Below are 26,116 nucleotides of genomic sequence, written 5' to 3'. Positions count from 1 at the left end.
GCACTTGAGGTAGGCCTCCATGTTGAGTCTGAAGCCCTGTGGAAAGATAAATGGAGGCATAGTGTCACCATCACTAGTAGTTACTCCTGACACCATGATGTTGACTGATGTTTGATTTTTATCACTCTTGGTACATGTCCTCAGATTGACACCCAAACACTCTGAAATGGTCGCATTGGAGCTTCTGGTACAAATGCTAGGCAGTACAGTATGTTGTTTCCAAACCTCTGGCAGAGTGAAGTGGTGAATTGCTTCATGTTGCTGTTTTTTTTCACAGACGGTGCCCAACTGACCCTACTATACTGTGTTGTCGACAAAATCAAAAGCAAACAATGCACATGCATGAAATTAAGAATGTAAAATGGCAACAATTTACCCATCGCACCCTGTATGTGTGTGTGTGTGTGTGTGTGTATTCACTTCATACATGCGTGTGCATGTGTGTATGTATTATGTGTGTTTGTGTGTATGTATGTATGTATGTATGTATGTATGTGCATATTTATATATATATATATAGATACACACACACACACACACACATATGCATATTTTTATATGTGTATATATGTATGTACAACATGTGTACATATAAATAAATAGTGTAGATATATATGTATAATACATTATTAAAGATGCAAAAATGCAACTAGGCTAACTTTTTATTTGTATTATTCATTTTTTCATATTAATTTATTAATCTGTTCCATTTTGTTTGAAACAATAATGTCTCTTGGTTCATCTGTGTTTCCAGAACTTCCTGGTCTTTGCTGTTTCATAAACCGCCTCCCAGTTGTGTTTTTATAGTCATTTTATTGTCTACACTAAAAATTCCATACATGCCAATAAATGCAAGGACACATTAAATGTTTCTCTCTCTCTCTCTCTCTAGATATAAAATGTTAGTTGTAAATCACTACTTTGATGATTCTCTCTCTACTCCTCCACCTGTCTGTCTTTTTCTCTCTTTCCAAATGATGGTTCGGAAAATGAAATTAATATAATAAAACAAATATCAGTGAAGAACAGGTGTACTGATAATTTTGTCAAACAATCTGTAGCATAATATTAAAACAAATTGAAAGCTGTATTAACAATGGAAGCAGCACCCAGTTAAAACACACATAGCAACTATAAAATATTTCATATAAACCAAATTCACACCCTTGCAATAGAATAGATAACCAAGTTATCAAGAAATTCATCACCAAGCAAAATAAGAGAGCATAGTCAAAATCATATACTATTTTTAGTAATACGGTATTTGTTAAACAAAGGGATGCATAGCCAAGTGGTCGAGGTATTGCACGACAATTCATAATATCATGCTTTCAATTCCTGGACTGGGTGATGCATTGTGTTCTTGAGCAAAACACTCCATCCCATATTGTTCGGTGATCACTTCAATATCTGATGTGTGGTATCCTGTGCACCTGTTCAGGTAATACCATTTTGATGGAAGCAGTGAGCTAATGTACAGCAGAAATATTTGATCACTATAGACAAGTCATTTGTGCAGTTTGTTCAAAAAGGAATTACAGAACTGTATTTCTTGGATGACAAGAAACTACTATTGTCATCATAAAGGCGACGAGCTGGCAACAACGTTAGCATGCCGGGCGAAATGCTTAGTGGTATTTCGTCCGCCGTTACGTTCTGAGTTCAAATTCCACCGAGGTTGACTTTGCCATTCATCCTTTCGGGGTCAATAAATTAAGTACCAGTTACACACTGGGGTCAATATAATCGACTTAATCCGTTTGTCTGTCCTTGTTTGTCCCATCTATATTTAGCCCCTTGTGGGCAATAAAGAAATAAGAAACTACCGTTGACATCATATTTGATAAATGCAAGAATTGAAAAATTTTCTTAACACCAAACTATAAGCCTGCAAGAGAGAGAATTAGCTTTATAAGACCACCATGATTTACAAGCTCGTGATTTAAAAGCTATGGAAATGGGAAACCCAAGAAGATAAAGCATTGAAGGCTGGTCTCAAAATGCTGAACATTAGGAAGGAGATGACAGAGGGCCGAGATATATGGTGCATTGCTGTACTTGAAAATACCTGCCCACCACAAAAGAATTAGAGTCCTAAAACCAAGATGCCACATAAAAAGTAATTGGTGTGGGTGCTGGCACCACATAAAAAAAAACACTGGTACTGGTACCATGCAAAGAGCACTGGTGATGGTATAATGTAAAAACACCCAGTATATTCTGTGGAGTGGCTGGCATCATGAAGGGTGTCCGGCTGTAGAAACCAAGCCAAAACAGACTATGGAAAGTTCCCCTCAAGCATGGAAAAGGGACATTAAATGTTGATGATGATAATGATGACGATGATGATGATGATGATGATGATGACGATGATGATGATGATGATGATGATGATGATGACGGTGATGATGATGATGATGATGATGATGATGATGATGATGATGATGATGATGATGATGATGATGATGATGAGACGATGATGACGATGATAATGACGATGACGACGACGACGACAATGATGATGATGATAATGATGATGATGATGATGATGACGATGATGATGATGACGACGATGATGATGATGATGATGACGATGATGATGACGATGATGATGATGACGATGATGATGATGACGATGATGATGACGATCATGACGATGATGATGACGATGATGATGACGACGACGACGACGATGATGATGATGATGATGATGATGATGATGATGATGATGATGACGACGACGATGATGGTATGCTGTCAGGAAAATTGTGAACAATTTCCTTCCTCCCCTGCAGGTTTAATTCTAATTTTAGTTCAAAACAGGAATGAGTTTGAGTTCAATAACAGCATCAACATTTATTATGAGCCAATGATAAAGATGGGGTAAGGGGGAGCACCTCTATACGGTTGCTTGACCTGCTAAAAATAGCAACAGATTTCCCTCAAATTTTTTTCTCTGCTGTCTTCAAAAATTGGCAGAGATTATGATATTACAGTTACATAAAAATATAAACAGAAATTATCACAGCAAGAGCTCATTTTATTGTAGGTCTGCTGGTTTAGAGAGCTAACAACAAATTTCTGTAAATATAATAAAACAAAACTTATCCCTACAGTTAAATGTTGCTGACATTTGACAAAGTTTAGTGCTTGTTAGTGTTTAAATCTAGTTGGATGTCAATATGGAATCATGCACACAAAAAAATACAAAAAAAAAACAATATAAATGTGCTGAAATATTTTAAAGAAATAAAAATGGAATATAAACTATACAAAACAAATGAATTGAAGAACAGTGTTCAGTCGTTGTGGTAGAGATTCAGCAGGCCATGTGATAGTGTCATTGGCTAATTGCCAATACAACACATTATGATAATGTATTCATATCAACAGAAATAAAAAGAAAGTCTTTAGAATCAGAATGCAGATTACACAAGTTTATCTACATGTGTGTGTGTGTATATATATATACATACATATATATATATATATATATATATATATATATATAGAGAGAGAGAGAGAGAGAGAGAAAGATATTGAGAGACATAGGTATTTAGACTGTGGTGTGGGGATAACAACAGTTTTGCAGTCTTGGATATAGGGACAGGCATGGCTGTGTGCTTGAGAAGTTCTCTTCCAACCTCTTGGCTGCAGGTTCAATTTCACAGCATGGCAACTTGGGCAGGTGTCTTCTACTATAGACCAAGCTGACCTAAGACTTGCAAGTGCATTTGGTGGACAGAAACTGAAAGAGCACAATCACACACACACACACACACATATATATATATGTAGAAAACAAATTTATTTTATTCCACACGGATAGAAATATAGGAAAAATAGAAGTTGAAAATGCATTGAAAATAGTTAAAATAATTTTTATCAATATCTTTAAAGATTTGACCACTTTCACAGTTTACACTGATTTCCAAACAGTTGGAATGGAAAAACGTGGCTTATGTCGCAACTGTCTTGCTTCTGACTAGTGTTTGAAGCTTGCCCTATTTTTAGGGCATGACACCAAACATTGTCACTTAATACTAAGACAAGGATGTAGCGGGGGGAACCTACAAAAATTTCGAAGATAGTCATGTGACTGTCCTCTACCAATCAAATCCTATTCAAAACATATACTAATTTGAGCCATGAACTCCCTATAATAACAGGGCAACCTTTAAACATTAGTAAGAAGCAAGAGGCTGCGACATAAGCCACGTCTTTCTATTTCAACTTTTTGAAAATCAGTGTAAATTGTAATATCAGTTAAAGCTTTGAATATATTCATAAAAAATATTTTAACTATTCTAAGTGCACATAAATTTAATCACTATAAACAAATCATTTGTGCAGGTCGTTTCACAAAAGCTGAATGCTCATACATCGTCTTTGAAGAGGGTGGGGGTCCACCATATATGTATATATACATATATATTTCTTTACTACCCACAAGGGGCTAAACACAGAGGGGACAAACAAGGACAGACAAACGGATTAAGTCGATTCCATCGACTCCAGTGCGTAACTGCTACTTAATTTATCGACCCCGAAAGGATGAAAGGCAAAGTCGACCTTGGCGGAATTTGAACTTGGAACGTAACGACAGACGAAATACGGCTACGCATTTCGCCCGGCGTGCTAACGATTCTGCCAGCTCGCCGCCTATATACATATATGGGACTTATGTATGTGAGTGTGTATATGTTTGTGTCTCCTCTTTATATTGCATAAAGACTGTAAATGAGTGTCACTGTCATACAAGCGATGTCATTCATTAAAAACGTAAAAAAAAAGGTACATCCGGCAATGTAGTAATATCATATTGCGTTGAAGCATGTGTAGGCCAGCAACGTGATGAGAATCTGGCTGTGGAAAATCTTCCCACATAAGTTCTGTTGAACCCATGTAGGCATGGAATAGGGGACGTTAAAAGGATGAAGAAGAGAATGAGAATGATATATATATCTATCTCTCTCTTTCGCTCCCTCTCCCCCTTCTCTGCATGTATATGTATGCATATAAATATATATATATATACATATACATACATACATACATACATACATACATACTACATACATGTACATATATATATATATATATATATATATATATATATATATATATATATATATACATATATATATATATTATATAGATAATATATATATATATATACATATATATACATATATACATATATATATATACATATATATATATATATATATATATATATATATATATTATATATTATATATATATATATTATATATATACACTACACGTACATATATATATTTTTTATGCACATGACATGTAATCAGCTATAAGATAGAAATTCACAAAATCTCTCAATAGTAAGAGAAAATAAATCTCCATCTTACATTAGTTACTCTTGTTTTCTAAATCTATGTTGGGTATATTTTGTTCTTCTTTATAAACTCATGCCTCTTATCTTTTTCTTTCTTTCTTTCTTTCTTTCTTTTTTACTATGTATCTTACTCTGGTTATATGTGAATTTTTCCTGCCTACTACAATATATTGAAGCAAACTTTTTTCCATTAGCATGTTTTATTTGTAATGAACTGATAATAGTAGTTGCACTGAAATAGAAAGTTGTTATGTAACCAATTGAAACAAACATATTAAATGCATTTGAAATATCAATAATTTCTTTTGAGATAATTTTCTAATATATGACATACATTAATGGCAATTCAAATAACCTATTTTTATTTGAATAAAACAGTTGCAACAAAACATGTGAATAGGAGTTAAATTATCATTGAGACACTGAGACAAAAGTGCCTGGTGAAGTGTATGGCATCAAGATATACTAATGTGCACATGAATGCATACACATACATATATACCATATACCTTACACGGTGGACCAAAAAGCATGATATGTTGCCAAATGTTTGGGCTCTGTAGGAATGTTCCTCATTCCATTTCTATGCTCAATGATGTTTGACAACATTTATCATAACTCTGGATACACTCATGTGAAGAAATAAATGAGCACCCAAAACATGCTTTATATAATGTATACGAGCATAAATGCCAGATGAAGTTTTCTATGCCTTCTATGCCTGTATACATACATACATACATACATATATATATATATATATATATACTATATAGATATATATATTCTATCATATATATATATATATATTATATCATATATATATATATATAATATATATATATATATATATATATATATATATATATATATATATATATATATAGGCGCAGGAGTGGCTGTGTGGTAAGTAGCTTGTCTGCCAACCACATGGTTCCGGGTTCAGTCCCACTGCGTGGCACCTTGGGCAAGTGTCTTCTACTATAGCCTCGGGCCGACCAAAGCCTTGTGAGTGGATTTGGTAGACGGAAACTGAAAGAAGCCCGTCGTATATACGTATATATATGTATGCGTGTGTGTGTTTGTGTGTCTGTGTTTGTCCCCTAACATTGCTTGACAACCGATGGTGGTGTGTTTATGTCCCCGTTACTTAGCGGTTTGGCAAAACACACCGATAGAATAAGTACTGGGCTTACAAAAGAATAAGTCCCGACTAAAGGCGGTGCTCCAGCATGGCCGCAGTCAAATGACTGAAACAAGTAAAAGAGTAAAAGAGAGAGTATATATACACACATAGACACACAAGCAGACACACACACACACACGTGCACGTGAATGCGTGTGCTCACACATATACATATATACTCATATATGATGGGGTGCTGAAAAATTCCTGGCTTTGGTTAACAAAAAATACATGAGGATCAGTTTATTATGATTTTATTCTCCATATTCCCCTCTCAAATTCACACTTATTGCAGCAGTCCTTCAGTTTTTCTAAGCCTTGTAAAAGAACTCAGAAGGTTGGGCTTCCAACCGGGCCTTTCACAATTCCCTTAAAACCAGGAACTTTTTAGTACTCCTTGTATTATACATACATATATATATGCATGCCATATTTATATATAAATATATATATATATATATATATCCATATATATATTGTATATATATATATATAATATATATATATATGATATATATATATATATATATATATATATATATATATATATATAATATATAGAGATTTTCTAACCGACTAGTTTCCTAGTTACAAAATCAGTGATTGTATGACCCTGTGTTTTCTATATATTGCAACTGAGGTTAAACTGCTGCCATGCCTAGCAAGCAAGAACCCACCACCAAAGGGATCCAATACAGATCGAATCTACATGGTCTGGTGGTCTTGGAGCTAGGAATAGCAGGAATTATCCACAGCTTGCAATAAATATCAAGTACAATAAGTTAAATAGGAGTATCATCGTCTCTTAGAGGACAGCCACATTCAAGTGGCCATTATCAATACTTTGAACATATTCTTTTATATGTTTCAGCCTTGAGGCTGTGGCCATACTGGGGCACTGCCATTATTCATATATATATATATATAAATATACACACATACATACTCATATTGATATATGCATGTATATATATACAAACATGCATATATATATATATATATATATATATATATATATACATCATCATCATCATCATCGTTTAACGTCCGTTTTTCATGTTAGCATGGGTTGGACAGTTCGACCAGGGTCCAGTCTTATCTGGCAGTGTTTCTACAGCTGGATGCCCTTCCTAACATCATCATCATCATTGTTCGACCGTGGTCAAGACAATGGAATTTACCATGCTACGCCAGACTTCACGGTCCATCATGGCATTACGGAGGTCCTGTTGCTGGATGCCTGTATCCCTGGAGATTACATCAGGGTAGGAGAGTGTGCACCCTCTGGTATTGCCTTCCTAACACCAACCACTCCGTGAGTGTAGTGGGTGCTCTTATATGCCACCAGTACAGGTGCCAGAGGAGGCTGGTAATGGCCACGATCAGTTGGTACTTTTTATGTGCCATATATATATATATATATATATATATATATATTATATATATACATATATATATATATATTATATATGTATGTATGTATGTGTATATATGTATGTATATATGCTAAATGATAATGATGATGATACCATAAGTGTTCTCTCTGTAGTATCATATTTCCATTCTTTATGCCATTCTTAGATTATGTTACTCAACATCTTTCCATCCATCCTTAGCATTTAAATAAGAACTTCTCCTCCATTCCAATTTTCTTTATTTCTCTCTTGCTTCATTTTCAACTTTATCAATTCCAATTTTCAACTCATTCAATTCCATCAAATATTTATATTTCTGTTTTGTTTTATTGCTTTCCTTCTCCCTATTAGTACTTCTATTAACTTTTTTTTTTTTTGTTTTTTTTCCTGTTTAAGTAGAATGTTTTCCTTCTAATTATATCGTTTTCCTGAATGCTTCTATCATGAAATACGCCGAAATAAATTGGGTTGGGGAGGAAAAAAAACTAGTCTGATACAAACACGGTATTACAATAAAAAAAAAAAAATGCAATTTAACTCCATTTTGAATTGTCGTTACTGCTAACGCTAATCATTTTCTCCTTACAACCAGACTCAATCATTTCTTACCCTTCCCTGTAATAATAGAAATCACTTTTGTTTTTTATTTCATTTCCTAATTGTTGTCAAGTGAGTTCTTGCTTTCATCATGTGGGATGTTCAGCTTTCATTGTCAACAGTTAGATCAAAACATCTTTTCTTCATTTAACACTTTTTTTGTAACATTTCTCCATTCACATTTCATTCTTTTCCATTCAATATCTTGTCACCTATTTCTTCCTTAATTTTCCCCTGTAAAGCTTTGCCTGCATTGTTCTACTTTTTCAATTATTTCCACATCATTAGAACATTTGTTGTCAATCATTTACCATACTGATCCTTTACCGTATCCACACATACACCCATTAACAAACACTAACTATTGATGAGCAGCGACTGTTATCTGTTGTAACCACAATAGTAAGAATACTTCTCTCAGTGTTCGAGTGAGGGAGAGTAAGTAATATATCATTTTAAATGTACAAATCTAAAGGCATTTGCTGTTGTGTCATCAGAAATAAAATGTTTTACACAAGGAGCAGACAAAGCTTTATGTTTAAAAGTTGCCTTGCAACCACATGGCTCTGGATTCAGTGACTCATTGTGCAGCACCTTGAGCAAGTATTTTTTAGTGTAACCCCAAGTTAATTGACCAATGTCTTGCAAATGAATAATAAAGTAGATGGAAACTGTGTGAAGCCCATTGTGTATGTGTGTGCAAGTGTATTGTGTGTTTATATGTGTGTTTGTTTGTGTGCATTTCTCCATGCATGCTTTTATATTTGTCACTGGTTGTTTTACTATCAGTGTTGGTTTGTTTGACTAAAAGTGTTTGATAGAATAACCTAGAAGTAAATTCAGAAGCAGGAAAATTGTACCAATGACTAGGTCCCAGAAGTGTGATTATGTTTTTAATAAACTAAGAACTAAATGAACAGTGGATATATAAAACAGTTTTGTGTGTTCTTAAAGAATTAAAATGACTCATGTTCTAATATTTATCTTAGAACGAAATCCTTAATACTAGAAGAGTTTTGCTTCTAAATTATAGTTTAGAAAATGGGATACTCAGTTCTTACTATTTTAGAATAGAAACATAAAACCCTTCCTTTTAACAAAAACAAAAAAAGCTTCTTTTATATTTTTAAACATTTTTTTTTCCATTAAAATATCTGTCATATAATCTAACAATGCTTCAAGAAAAAATACTTCAGAAACCAACATGAGCCATTTTTGGAAAAAAAATATATAGTAGAAGATATTTTCTCTTTGATCAGTTCTTGAATATCTAATGAAAAACTTTTTGTACTTCAAGCTATATCCCCATATTCTGCATATTGTTTTTATTTCAACTTGGAATTCTTACGTTTTTTTTATGTTCCTATGAATGTTACATATACTGTGTGTAAAGTTTAACTCAATTTTTTTTGTAATACCTGAATATTTTTTCTTTATCTTTTCTGATGTGAAGTACTCCAAGATGTCAGTCTGTCCTTTTTCTATCTTTTGTGCAGAAGTTTATCTTTTTTTTTTTCTGTAAGGTGAAAGAAATATTTTGGAAGAATTTTGAAAAGTAAATTTAAAAAATGCTGATTTATGAGAATCAAACTTAAACTTTGTGTCTCTCAAATATTTCTATTAAAACAACTTCATTAACTATATTACAAATCAAATAATTAATGGCTAATACATCTCATAATAATATACAACTCTAATGATCGGTTGTATGTTTCAAAGGAAATATAACATGGGTGTAGTTAGGATTTTGACAAAAGTGCTTCTCAAATTTTGGCACAAGGCTAGCAAATGCAGCAAGTTTACAGATACAAAGGAAGCCTTAGGGGTATCTTAACCATTTAGCATTTAGACTGGCCATATCCAGCCAAAATATTCTAACTGCTTTACTCTAAAAATATCTAGATCTGGCCTTTCGAACCAATTCTACTATATGGCTCAGAAACCTGGACATTATCAAAGAAGCTTGAGAGGCGGTTGGATGGAACCTACACTCGCCTCCTTATGATAGCTCAAAATCTCTCATGGAAGCGTCATCCAACCAAAATGCAAATATATGGGAAACTACCACCTGTGTCATCTCTTGTGAAAGGTAGAAGAGTCCAGTTTGCTGGACATTGTTGTAGAGCTGAGAACGAGGCAATTTCTACTCTTCTCCTCTGGAAGCCATCTACTCGCAATGCCAGAGGGCGCACACTCTCCTACCCTGATGTAATCTCCAGGGATACAGGTATCCAGCAACAGGACCTCTGTAATGCTATGATGGACCGTGAAGTCTGACATAGCATGGTAAATTCCATTGTCTCGACCACGGTCGAAAAATGATGATGATGGCCTTTCACACATACCCTACAATGTCCTGCTAAAGATAAACAACGATATTATCAAAATATTGAAACTATAAGATAGTTCATGATAAACTCAAAACAATGTGAATACGCAAGTATTTACATTAGACAGAATAATCTGAATGCTATAAGGTTAAAGCTCTTTTGAATGTATAAGGTACAGCCTTGTCATAATGTGTCATGCTGATACTACCAGAAAGTTACATTGTGTAGATATATCCGTGGAATACTCAGCTAGTTACATACAACTGCAACGTGACTATAGTCAGTCAATTCAGATGACTAAACAATCCTATTTCTTTACTACCCACAAGGTACTAAACACAGAGAGGACATACAAGGACAGACAAACAGATTAAGTTGATTATATCGACCCCAGTGTGTAACTGGTACTTATTTAATCGACCCCAAAAGGATGAAAGGCAAAATCGACCTCGGCAGAATTTGAACTCAGAACGTAGCGGCAGACGAAATACCGCTAAGCATTTCGCCCGGCGTGAATCCAAAACACAGGATCAGAAATACAGAAATTCATTTATTCTTCTTGTTCTTTCATCAGTAAATATATTAGAACCTTTCCTTGTATCACACTAATTTGAATTTCTTCTAAGTCTTTCTCATTAACACCATGTATTGGGCCAAATATTTTTGATTATATTCTATATGCAGCTTCACCAGAGAGAATGAAATTTTATTTTATGTTACCACTTGTAAGCAGTCTCAGTTCAGGAGTCAACACATTACATTTTATCCCCATAGAGACTGTAAATTACTCAAGAAGCTTGAACAGAGCAGAGATAAATTTTCTCATACCAAGCTATATTTGTATGTGTTACAATTAGATTTAATATTCCTAACTTTTAGTGATTTGTGAGATCTCTGGACCTTCAGGGCAATAGCTATATGCAATAAAGACAGGTTTCTTGTCAGGAATCAATAAAATAAGTTCAAATCTAGTTTTGATACTAAAATTGGAAGATTTTTACCTGTTTGTGTACGCGTGTTTGCAAGTGTTAAAGATATATATATATATATATATATATATATATATATATATATATTATATACATATACATACGTACATATATATATATATATATTTATATATACACACATAAATATTCTTATATATATATACATACATTTATATACATATATATTTATAATATTATATATATACATATAAATATTATATATACATATTTTATATATATGTGTGTGTATGTATATGTGTGTATATATATATATATATATCTCCATATATATATATATATATTTATATATGCGTATGTATATGTGTGTGTGTACATGTGCATGCATGCATGTTTGTCTGTGTCTGTGTCTATATATGTGAGCATGTATGTATATATGTTTGCATCTAGTGCTGGCTGTGTAATATATTTAACATGAGATATATCTAATATTAGCATGGTATACCTTAGAAGGTATCCATTCACTAAATATTGTCACGCTAACTGAATAAACAGAAGTGTCGCTAGTGCTACAGAAAATGAGTGCTGTGTGATACAGGGAGAAAAACAACATCACAGGAAGAGTAGAGTTAATAATGGCAAGGTTTAATATGGTACATCAGTGTAGTAAACAGTTGGTTTGCAGCCGTGCAGAATTGGAGGTTATTAAATATTACAGTAAATATTGATATCAGAGAAATATCTTAAGTTTATCTGTTAGAAATAAAAGAAAGAACAGAAAAAAAAATTTGATCTTATTTTGGAGTTTGTTGCAAATATTAAAAAAATAATAATCTTGATTTTAAAAGATTCTGAAGGGCAATACTTATTCTGTAGAATATCGTTCTCTTGTCTTGAATTTTTTTTTTTTTTTTTTTTTTTTTTTCATTTAAGGCTAAAATATAATCCTTAAGAAAATTATTTTGCAACAGAAATAAAATAATATTCTTTTATTTAGGGAAACATTAGAAAAAAATATTATTTCAAGCTGCATTTGAAAAATAGAGATAATAAAGTTCACACACAGGTAAAAAAAAAAAAAAAAAAAAAAAAAAAATAATTGTAACAAACCCATTTTCTCTAGTGCCATTAACCCTCTTTTAGAAATATTTCCTGGTTGTAGCCATTAGAATTTCAGTAATGGGCCATAAATATTTCTTGTTGCTCAGAAAACTACTAAAAGTGTTTAATGTTCTTCCTAATTGTCAGCAAGCTTTTAAAAATTTTAACCACTCTTAGTTTTACTGGCCTAAGGTCACAATAGCCGATATACCGAGGAGGCATCTTTACAGCCAATGATTTCTCAATGTAGAATGTGATAACAAGGAAAATTGATGTAGGAAAATAATACTACACATCATTGAATTTTCATACTTTTGTTATGTCTTTCCCTCATCCTCATTTCCTCACTCTCTCTCTCTTACTCCTCCTCTCTATCTTTTTCTCTCTATACCCACCTCTCTTTTTATCCATTCTGCTTCATATTAACATATTTCATTTTATCTAAAAATATGAACACACTAGCATGGAAAAATGGACGCTAAATGAACAAACTGAATACTCGCTGTTCAGTCTATGAATTAGCTGAGTCATTAGGGTATTGGATTGAACGCATTACAGTATCTCTTACGATTCTTGATGCTCTGAGTTCAAATCCCACTAAGTCAACTGTTTTAATTCATTTCTAGGTTGATTAAAAAAAGTATCAATCCAGAGTGTTGGGTTGGGTTGGGTTGGTAATGCAGTATGAATGTCAGACTGGTTACCTCTCAGGTCTTTGTGTTCTGCATTCAAATCCTACCATGGCCTCCTCCAGTGGTAGACTTACTTCATACCCAGTTTAACACCACCACCTAGAACTCTGGATCTCTTTAGCCAAGTCCAGTTCTTCGCAATTATTCTAGCCAGGTCTTTGGTTAAAGAATAAGTTTTGCTCTCCCTCTTACCCATCTCAGAGACTCTCCAATGTTTCATGGACAATACTTTCCATTCTGACCAAAATATAATTACAAAAATCTAAGGTTAACCTATAAGAATATAAATTAGATAATGCTAGAATTGATATGTAAAAGAATAGCAGAAAACGATTCAATTAAAACTGATATTTAACAATATATACTAATATATAATGATATACGTGACACGTAAAAAGCACCCACTACACTCACGGAGTGGTTGGCGTTAGGAAGGGCATCCAGCTGTAGAAACATTGCCAGATAAGACTGGAGCCTGGTGCAGCCTTCTGGCTACCCAGATCCCTGGTCGAACCGTCCAACCCATGCTAGCATGTAGAACGGACGTTAAACGATGATGATGATGATGATGATGATGATAATGAAAATGCATACCTCTTTAAAGAACAACTCCCAAAATAATAAACTTAGTTTTCTTTGTATTTAATACTAATCACAGAAAATATTTAAACAATTCAAAAGAAGTAAACCTCAGTTCATTGTCAAATCTTATTGAATTTAAGTCAGTTAAATTTACAAGCTAGTAGTTTTTAGACAGATAGAACATAATTAACCTCCTTCCAGAAGATTAACTAAATGGCTGCTCTTATTGCTTTCTTTTTTTTTTTATCTTCTTCCGGTATTTAATTATTTTGGCTTCAGGTTATGACTTTCATAAATTGTAATGTTTTCCTATAGAATATTTTAACTGGTTCATTATGACATAAAAGGATAAGGAAATTTTTAAAATTCTACCATTTTATGGTTCTTTTATTAAACTGTCCCTTATCACAGGAGAGTTTGAAATTACTAATAACGGCGATGAGGTTGCCTTTTTTTCCTAAATAGGCATAAGGTTTTTGATTAACGGGAGGTATATAGCTAATGATAATAATGCCAAGAGGGAAGGTGATAAGAGTGACAACGATGACTATGATGATGATAATGAGGATGACAGTGATGATGACAGAAGCAGTAGGGACAATGACAGTGATGACGATGATGACGACCTTGACAATAAATTTAAAATCAATTTTTCCATTCTGCCATAGGTTGCGTGGATTTCCATTGTCCATGCATCATGATACTCTGTCATCTCCTTTCATAAGCTTGTGTTGTTCCCAAATTTGATGAAACTACTTAGTCCAAAATCTACTTTATACTACAAGCTCATGGGACCTTCTCTTGACCCCAGTATACATCATTCATCGATATTAAATATCCATTTCTTTTTTGCTACAAATAGATTTCATTTCCAACTTCTTCTTCATCAAATTTTCCTTTCCTTAGAATTTAACCATTTTACGGTTCTTTTATTAAACTGTCCCTTATCACAAGAGAGTTTGAAATTACTAATAACAGTGATGACGTTGCCTTTTTTCCTAAATAGGCATAAGGCTTTTGAATAACGTGAGGTATATAGCTAATGATATATGATATATGGGATATATTCAACTTATTAATTTCCAGTTTCTTCAAAACTGTCCATTTTACAGATGCTTATAGCTAATCCCTTTCAGTGGACTTACTCAATGTATCCCTCTCTCTCCCTCATTCTCTTTCTCTATGTCTACATATATGTATATGTGTGTGTGTATATATATATATACATACATATATATATACACATACATATACATACATATATTTATTCTTTTTTTCTTTTATTTGTTTCAGTCATTTGACTGTGGCCATGCTGGCACACCACCTTTAGTTGAACAAATTGAGCCCAGGACTTATTTTTTATATAAGCCTAGTACTAATTCTATCAGTCTCTCTTGCTGAACCGCTAAGTTATGGGGACATAGACACACCAGCATTGGTTGTCAAGCGATGTTAGGGGGACAAACACAGACATACAAACATAAACATGGGCTTCTTTCAGTTTCTGTCTACTAAATCCACTCACAAGGCTTTGGTTGGCCCAAGGCTATAGTAGAAGACACTTGCCGAAGGTGCCACACAGTGGAACTGAACCCAGAACCATGTGGTTGGTAAGCAAGCTACTTACCACACAGCCACCCCTGCACCTATGTATACACACACACACACACACACACACATATATATTTCCCATGTTTGGCAAGATGTAGTTATAATACATTAATGCCTTTTTCAGTGTTACTTAGACCAAATGATCTCATACCATTTACTCTTTTACTCTCTTTTACTTGTTTCAGTCATTTGACTGTTGCCATGCTGGAGCACTGCCTTTTAGTCGAGCAAATCGACCCCAGGACTTATTCTTTGTAAGCCCAGTACTTATTCTATCAGTCTCTTTTGCTGAACTGTTAAGTAATGGGGATGTAAACAAACCAGCATCGGTTGTCAAGCGATGTTGGGGGGACAAACACAGACACACAAACACACAAACACACATATATATATACAACAGGCTTCTTTCAGTTTCCATCTACCAAATCCACTCACAAGGCTTTGGTCGGCCCGAGGCCGTGGTACAAGACCCTTTCCCAAGGTGCCACGCAGTGGGACTGAACCCGGAACCGTGTGGTTGGTAAGTAAGCTACTTGCCACACAGTCACTCCTGCACCTATGGGAAAGATTTCTCTTCAAAAACATTCTGATTAAGATGAATGATGATTTACCATTGACATATCAAACACATACCAACTTAGAAAATAACCTGTTAGCTATAGTAGATTAATTTCTCTCACAACATATTTTAAATCTTGACACAAAGGAAGAACAAATTGGATAAGATAGTCCCAGAAATACTGTCCCAAGAAAAAATAAGATAGGATTTTCATAGAATATCTTCACTCACAAATCTGCTTTGTCAGGTGTCAGGAGGTAATTTGGTTTGGTCCAGTGAAAGAGACTGTACACATTACTTTCACAGATATTTTCTTATTCATGTAAGTCACACCATTGAATTATAGTTGTGGTCACAGCCAGTGCCCTGTAAATGACACCCATGCATCATGGTCATGGTCATTGCAGGTGCCGTGTCAATCACACCCGTGAATCATAGCTGTGGTCATTGCTGGTGTCATATAAATGCCAGGGCATTTAGAAGCACCCATTACACTCTTGGAATGATTGGCATTAGGAAGGGCATCCAGCTGGCTGTCGAAACTTTGCCAAATCAGACTGGAACCTAGTGCAACTCTCCGGCTCATCAGCTCCAGTCAAACTGTCTAAGCCATCATGCCAGCATGGAGAGTGGACGTTAAATGATGATGATGATGATGGTGGTGGTGGTGGTGGTGGTGGTGGTGGTGATGATGGTGGTGGTGATGACGACGACGATGATGATGATGATGATGATGACAATGATGATGTAATGGATACTGTGGAAACAGGATCAACACAATATAGGAAATAAGAGAAGAGAAGTAGGTTGAGGGTACCTGAGCAGAAGGGATAGGAGATCAACCATCTGTAAGGAACAGAGGAGAATGAGTTGAATGGGTGTAGAAATTCAGATGCTGATGATTCAACACAGCTGACTGGACATTCAACCTGTTTGGCAACAGTATTCTATGGTACTGCAAGCAATCCCAACTTTTTGTACATCAGAAACCATATTGCTAAATATTGTAGTGACGCCAGGTTCAGTCACCATTTTGGGATGTTCATCTGTGCATGTGCAAGGATTAGTGTCTTCTGGTAGGCCTCCTGGAAGTCCCTTATGCGCATGTGCAGTTATCAGCAGCAGCTAGCTTTTACCGCTATTCTGTCTCTTTGCTTCCTGCTGTCGACGGATTCAGGCGCGACCAGACAAAGCTCCGAGTGAAGGCGAACCAGATTTGGCGAGCTGTGAAGAATGCTTTCAACAGTTGTGATTTAAACCGATTCTGCTGCTTTCAACCCCAGGCATCCACACTACCAATGTCCAGAGATGAAATGCTTATTTTGGCGAAAATAAATTATTGTTGTTATTTGTTCAGAGATTCATGTTCCTGCTATTTTTCCTTTCTACAACTATATAAGGAGATGTGACAAACCCTATAAGTACGAATATCACATAGAATCCTACAATATAGTTTACTTTTTAAGATGGTAGCATGTATTTGAGGGAGATTTGGTTGCTATTTCTATGTTGTCACCATAGTTCAGCCCCATTCAACACTGACCAAGCTAAGTTATAATCAAAGTCTCTCCAACATTACCATCCTATCATTTTGCATATCAGAAACTATATTGCTCAGTGATTTTTCAAAAAATATATGGTTTAGTGTATTTGAGGAAACTTTAGCTGCTATTTCTTAAGCAACTGCATAGAGACTCCCTTGTCAATGTGCTTCTCAGTGTGTCTATTAATAGGAAGATTTGATGTGGAGCTTTTGCTATGATTTTTCTTGGATTCTTTTTTTGTTTTCCTTCCAGATCTGTCATTGATTTTTAATATTTTTTTTATCTATTCCACCATTCTTCAGTATTGAGTTGCCTGTTGATTATCCAGACTCCTACTGGCTCCATTATCAGACATTGTTAGAAGCTAAAATAAGATTTTTTTTTTCTTCAATACCTGTCCTATATACTAGATACATTATGAACCAATGAAAATCCCACTGTACAGTTACATGGCCTGCTAGATGTAGCACCAAATCTGCTTCAAATCTCTTTCTACTGTTTTTTTAAAAAAATAGATACTCTCTTTACTTGTTTCAGTCATTTGACTGCAGCCATGCTGGAGCACCGCCTTTAGTCGAGCAAATCGACCCCGGGACTTATTCTTTGTAAGCCCAGTACTTATTCTATCGGTCTCTTTTGCCGAACCGCTAAGTGACAGGGACGTAAACACACCACCATCGGTTGTCAAGCAATGCTAGGGGGACAAACACAGACATACAAACACACACACACACACACACATATATATATATACATATATACGACAGGCTTCTTTCAGTTTCCATCTACCAAATTCACTCACAAGGCATTGGTCGGCCTGGAGCTATAGCAGAAAACACTTGCCCAAGATGCCATGCAGTGGGACTGAACCCGGAACCATGTGGTTGGTTAGCAAGCTACTTACCACACAGCCACTCCTGCGCCTATATCTGATCATTTTACATATTTCTAGCAAAAATGTGATGGTCACATATAAGATTTGTTGATCAAAAAATCCGCTTCAACAAAGTTGACCTGAGATTAGACAATCACACCTAGATTTAATCCTTTCATTACCAACCCGGCTGAAACCGACTCTGGTTCTGAATACAAATGTCTTGTTTTCATAAGTTTTCAGTTAAAATCTTCCACCAAACCTTAGTCACAATTTATGTTCCTAACACTAGCTTAATGGTAACTAAGTTATTTTACTAAATTCTTTGTTATATTTAAAGTAATTGAAAGAAACACAGAGCATCTCAACAGAAATACGGTAACGAAAGGGTTAAGGCAAGCTGATAAAGGAGCGTCTATGTGGTTACTCAATTACTAAGAAATAGCAAAGAAGCCTCTTTTGAGTCACATCATACCATGTGACTGAAAGAAGGACACCTTGGACAATATCATACATATTTATGTGTGTGTATATGTGTATGTGTGTGTATATAAATATGTATGTATTTATGGATGGATGGATGGATGGATACTCTTTACTCTTTTACTTGTTTCAGTCATTTGACTGCGGCCATGCTGGAGCACCACCTTTAGTCGAGCAAATCGACCCCATGACTTATTCTTTGTAAGCCCAGTACTTATTCTATCGGTCTCTTTTGCCGAACCGCTAAGTGACGGGGACGTAAACACACCAGCATCGGTTGTCAAGCAATGCTAGGGGGACAAACAGACACACATATATATATATACATATATACGACAGGCTTCTTTCAGTTTCTGTCTACCAAATCTACTCACAAGGCATTGGTCGACCCGGGGCTATAGCAGAAGACAGTTGCCCAAGATACCACGCAATGGGACTGAACCCGGAACCATGTGGTTGGTTAGCAAGCTACTTACCACACAGCCACTCTTGCGCCTGGATGGATACACACACAACTAATGAACTGGGTATTGTTATTTGCATCAATGAAACTTCAAACAAGATAATTACATACTTCTAACTTCCACAACATGAGTCCTACTTTCTTTCTGTAGTACACCTCTGTGTGTGTGCATGGCTGTGTGTACGTTCGTGTGTGTGTGCATGTGTGTGAATGTATCTATGTGCATGTGTGAGTGTATGTGTGGGTGTGTGTGCATGAATACATGTGCACATGTGTATCTGTGTACACACTAACTTGGAAAACTAAAAGAATGTGTTATGGATAGGTCTATTCTGTGAAGCTGACTTGGGGCAAATAAACGGCACCCCTTGGTGAAATTCGTAGCTTTTCTTATTTATTTTTTCTCACTTGCTATTTAACTCTGATAGAAACTTTTCTTTATCGAAGCTGTGTATGGCCTACAACCACAGTTTCTTCTCATCAATGTTTTTTAAGGTTGATCTGTACCTACTAAGAGAAGGGAGATGCAGCTATAGGCTTTGTGTTCATAACCAATTATCTTCCCTCTTCCTGGTTAAAATAATTTAATCTGGTTCTTAGAAATAGCATTACAGTTGGCAGACTATTTTGTAGGTATTTAATTTACTCACATTTTAGAACACCAGGATTTCACTTGCATTCTTTATGCCATTATGAAAACATCTATGCTAGCTACAATCCCATCTTAATATTTGTGTAATGGTCTTTAAAATACTCTACAAAGATTACATACAATACCCTTGTCACTACCTCTAGAATTTTATAAAAAGCTTTTCTTCTGCTCACCCATTTATTCTGAACATGTAATGTATATAAAGGTTACAATGGTTGTCATGTTACCTATTAGCAACTTAATAGTTATAGTGATTTCTTTTGTTTTGGCACAAAACCATTTAGAGAAGGGAGGGAATTAGTTGTTGTTGTTGGGTAAGTCAGTAGCATACTTACTTTATTGACCACAGATGGATGAAAGTCAAAGCCAACCTCCTTTATAGAAATAATAAATATTTTTTAAAAAAATAGAAAACATGATTAAAAAATTCAAGAGAGAAGATAAAAGCACGAAAGTTAGCAATTATAATCATAATAATGTTCAACATGAAGACTAACGTATGAATTCAATTGTTTGCATGAAGGAAATCTTCATTTGTATTGAACACTATATAACACAAGCATAACACAAGGTTTTAAATAAAATAAAGTAAAATATAATATAATAAAAAAAAAACATGTTTTCACACAATAAACTGAGAAACTGAACTGAAATGAAAATAATGTATCATTATACAGAATCTATTGCTTACTGTGCCACTATGCTTCATTTCATGACAAACGCCAGGAGGAAAAATGAAGGTTGTGATGCTTGCAGGAAGTAGCATGGTGGTTGTAACTCTATGGCTGGCTTACCTGCTTTGTTGTTACTAAAAAAAAAAAAAAAAAAAATGGAAAACTACCTATTGTTCTTCATAAGCAATTTGTTTCATTTCATTTCAATATATTGTAGTGGGCTGGCTCCTCCTTGAAATTATTCTTTTCTTACTTCAGATATCATTGTTCTCACAATAGTTTCCATTTTCTGCTTGTCCTTTAAATAGTCTAGAACCTTTAATACAATATCTTCTCTGCCTAATGCTATTTCTCAAATCCTGTTTATTTCTACTCATTGTTAAAATATATAATGTATTTTTTCTTCAACGAAATACTTATATTTTCTTCTTTCATAAAATATTCGATTAGTTCTATACATATATATTATATGTTTTTTTGTTTTTTGTTGGTTTTTACTATTCTTCATTGTGGTATGATTTTATTTCCAATATACAGAGAAATCAGTAAAATCTCAGTAGAATTAGCATAATAAATTTTCTTCTATGTTGTTGAAAATTTTAATTTATTTAATTCTTCATTTTAATACCATTAAATGAGATGACGCTGTTTATGTTATTATTAGTTTTAATAATTATTGCTATTTCTGTTTTCATAGAATTTGTCAAACAAAATGAAATACTACCTATCATTTGAACTTTGTTCTTCCTTCACAGACTTCATTTATTGACCAGTAAACTGTGGTGACATCTCTAAAGCCAACAGTAACAACATAATATTAGTATTTAAGAAATTTACAATGTTTTCAGTTTTGGCATAAACAAAATGATGGTTTTGTATACAATTTGGCAGAGAAAAAGATATTTCCTTTCTTGTTTTTCCCTCTTCTTTTTGTAAATCTCCTGCCAAAAATGATATTTTCAGTATATTATATTGGCAGCAGTTCGAAAGTCTTTGTGAAAATTTTTTTAATGATCAACCAATGAAACACAGTATATTTTTGAATAAATCCACTTTTCTCTTTCATTTTTCAATGTTGACAGACAAGTCCTCAGCAAGCAACCAGAAAATCTCTTGGAAGAAATGATAAAGAGACTTCGGTAAATCCTCCATACCGCTACAGTGAGATGACTTCAATATCTTATACAGAAAGTGGAACTGGTTGGAATAAAGCAGATGAAGGACACTGCAAATTGCTGCCAGGTAGAAAATATACCATTATTGTATCATATATACATACTATTTCTGTAGAAACAAACAAACTAATAGTCTTAGAAGCATATAATAATATTCATGGTGTTCAACTGTTCTGGGTAAAACATTAAACCATAACCATACTGAGTCTCGAGCTCAGAAGTTCAGGAGATTTGAGGAATATAGAGTTACCCCTTAGGCATTTCCAATGCAAGGCCTTCTCTGTGCCAAGGTGGAATTACTCGTCAAAATCTCCATTTACAGTTGAAATTGTAGATGATCCTGTGACTCAGATATGATTCACATAAGCCCACCAGTGTGTGGATATGCCCTGATGACATATGATCCAGTCCCTCTGCTTAATGTTAAATAAGTCCCATGCATCAAGGACAAGCTTAGGAGTTGGAGACTAGCAGAATAAACAGTAAATAAACGGGTAGAAAGCAATGGGAAATCACTGCTGCATCTTTCCTGAGAAAAATCATGTAGGAGTGGCTGTGTGGTAAGTAGCTTGCTTACGAACCACATGGTTCCAGGTTCAGTCCCACTGCGCGGCACCTTGGGTAAGTGTCTTCTACTGTAGCCTCAGGCCCACCAAAGCCTTGTGAGTGGATTTGGTAGACGGAAACTGAAAGAAGTCCATTGTATATATATATATATATATATGTTTGTGTGTTTGTGCATATGTTTGTGTATCTGTGTTTGTCCCTCCCCCTAACATTGCTTGACAACCGATGCTGGTGTGTTTTTATCCCCATAACTTAGCAATTTAGCAAAAGAGACCGATAGAATAAGTACTAGGCTTACAAAGAATAAGTCCTGGAGTCAATTTGTTTGACTAAAAGCGGTGCTCCAGCATGGCCACAGTCAAATGACTGAAACAAGTAAAAGATTAAAAGAGAAAGTATCTTTAGACTATGGCATGGTGGTCCATGATTGCTGATTCTTCTTTCATCTTTTTTACCAATTTCAGTCATTAGACCATGGCCATGCTGGTGCACTACTTTGAAGAATTTTTAGTCAAATGTATTAACCCCAGTACTTATTATTTTAAAGCTCTGTACTTATTCTGTCTCTTGCCAAATCCCTAAGTTACAGGGGTGTAAACACACCAACACCAGTTGCCAAGCAGCGAGGAGGGGGACGCAGACACACACATGCACACACATGCACACACACACACACATACATGCATGCATACAAAGATACATACATGCATACATATATACATACATACATACATATATACATGCATACATACATGCATACATACATACATACATACATATATACATACATATATACATACATACATACATACATGCATACATACATGCATACATACATACATACATACATACATGCATACATACATACATACATACATACATACATACATACATATACTTAATGAGATCTGAGCTAATGATGTGAAAACCTGAAAAATACTAACAGGCCCACATAATTTCCACATAAACAGTGATGTAGACTGCTTCCACCTAAAACAGAAACAAGGTGGACAAGGCTTAACATCTATCCAAAATGCCTTTGAATGTCGCATCCTATCCCTTCAGCAACATCTATTAACTACCAAGTGTCGAAGTACATCCCTTGACCGAGTTTGGATACAGGAGGATGATAACACCGTAAGACTTGGAAGGCAGCTCCTTGATCAACACTCTTTGTCTGATAACCTAGAATACATGCTCAAAGAAGTTGTACAACTCCACCACAACATCTTATCAGATGAAGGGATGAGTCTATATGAGCAGAAGACTATGCATGGATATGTTGCTAGAAAGCTTCATGATGATAGTAACATCGATCATCAAAGCAGTTTATTATGGACCAATAGCCGGAGTATTACCTCCCACTTTGAAGGGTATGTGTTTGCAATCCAGGAACAGGAAATATCAACCAAGCACCTGATGCACAAAAGGGATAGAGATGCTGATAAAGTGTGACAACCGATGCAGACTTTGTGGAGTTTACACTGAAGATATCACCCACATCATAAGCAGTTATCTGAAAATGTCATCACGGTATTATCTATTGATGAGACATGATGTTGTAGCTAGGACACACTATAATAAAATCCATCAGAAGGATAATCCCAAGGACAAAGAAATAAGAACCCACAATATGGTAGAAGCCATAGCCACTCATAATAAAAAGGAATACTGGTGGAATGTGCCAGTGAAGACCTCAGTAACATGTAAGCACAACAGACCTGATATAATGATTTGGGATAGAGAAGAGAAAATGTGCAGTTTTGAAAATTAGCTGCCCAGCAGATGTTAACATAAAGCTGAAGATCAGTGAAAAACGGAGCACTTATGCTGAACTATCGAGAAATCTGCAGTTACTCTATCCAGATTGCAAGTTTGGGTTTATACCTGTAATTATTGGGGTCCTTGGATATGTAACACACTGCCTAAATACCAATGTTGAGAAATTAGGCTTCTCAAGACCAGAAAGGAGAAAGCTAATTCGAAAACTACAGATCCAATCCATCACTGGAACAGGAAAAGTCTGTAAAACTTTCCAGAAGTTTACCATTTAAATATACTGGAGCATGTCTAGATAGGTAATTATATGCATGAGAATACATACATAAAGCATACAAATCTGTACATATATACATACATGCATACATACATACATACATACATACATACATACATACATACATATACATACATACATACATATACATACATACATACATTCATATATACATACAAAAATACCCTGTTGTTGATGTTGAAATTCTATTGAAGGAACTTTGGATCATCGTTAGAAACTGTCTCTTTCTCTTTTGGTAAGAAATCTTGAAATAAAACTGAATAAGGACATACATACATACATGCATGTGTGTATGCATACATGCATACGTACGTTCGTACATACATACATACATACATACATACATACATACATACATGCATACATACATGCATGCATACATACATGCATGCATACATAAATACATACATACATACATACATACATACAGTACACTAACAAATTATTGCTCAATGACATACATACAAACAAGCATTCCACTCACAAGTCCTTGTTTGGTACAAGGCTATAGTGGACCACACTTGCTCAAGGTGCCATGCAGTGGGACTGAACCTAAAACCTTGTTTTAGGGAAGCAAACTTCTTACCGCACAGCCATGCCCAAACTTATCAAAATACTGTTTTTTATTTGAAGAAAGTTATTTTAAATATAAAAGAGAAGTAATGAAGGTCAATTAACAATACAGAATGTGAAAGAAAATAAATATTCTTTTATTCCTATTTTAACAGCATTTCATCTGTCCTTACTTTCTATGTTCAAATTCCATCAAGGCTGATTTTGCCTTTCATCCTTTTGGGATTGATAAAATTAGAACCAGTTGAGCACTGGGGTCACTGTAATAAACTTAACCCCTACCCTGAAATTGCTGGCTTTGTGCCAAAATTTGAAACCAATGTTTCCATTTTAACAATCTGTTAACTGTCAAACAGTTCACTCAGCTGTAGAAATTAGTGGTGACGGCACTGGTGCCAAGCTGTATCAGCCTTTGCCTTTCCCTTGGATAACATCAGTGGCATGGGGAGGAGGAAGCTGGTATGCATGGGTGACTAAGGCGGAGAGCTGGCAGAAACGTTAGCACGTCGAGCGAAATGCTTAGCGGTATTTCGTCTGCCATTACGTTTTGAGTTCAAATTCCGCCGAGGTTGACTTTACCTTTCATCCTTTCGGGGTCTATAAATTAAGTACCAGTTACGCACTGGGGTCGATGTAATCG

At 34.9% G+C, this 26,116-nt stretch overlaps 1 protein-coding gene across 2 annotated transcripts in view; it reads left to right on the top strand.

The window, feature by feature from the left end:
* LOC115218739 (protocadherin beta-15-like) overlaps positions 1 to 26,116 on the top strand; it is a 296,321-nt gene that overhangs the window by 266,020 nt on the left and 4,185 nt on the right. Inside the window, exon 4 of one of the 2 annotated variants that reach the window (XR_005001777.1) lies at positions 22,167 to 22,183. Coding sequence is in view for 1 of the 2 variants with exons in the window: in XM_029788641.2 (XP_029644501.1) it covers positions 22,167 to 22,326 (160 nt within the window). In the remaining variant the exon portion in view is untranslated. Of the gene's footprint in view, positions 1 to 22,166; positions 22,327 to 26,116 lie in introns of those variants that run through there. The other variant, XM_029788641.2, reaches the window with a different exon arrangement.

Source organism: Octopus sinensis, linkage group LG14 (genome assembly GCF_006345805.1).
Source record: "Octopus sinensis linkage group LG14, ASM634580v1, whole genome shotgun sequence".
Taxonomy (NCBI): Eukaryota; Metazoa; Mollusca; class Cephalopoda; order Octopoda; family Octopodidae; genus Octopus; species Octopus sinensis.
This window is presented reverse-complemented; position numbering and strand designations above follow the sequence as displayed.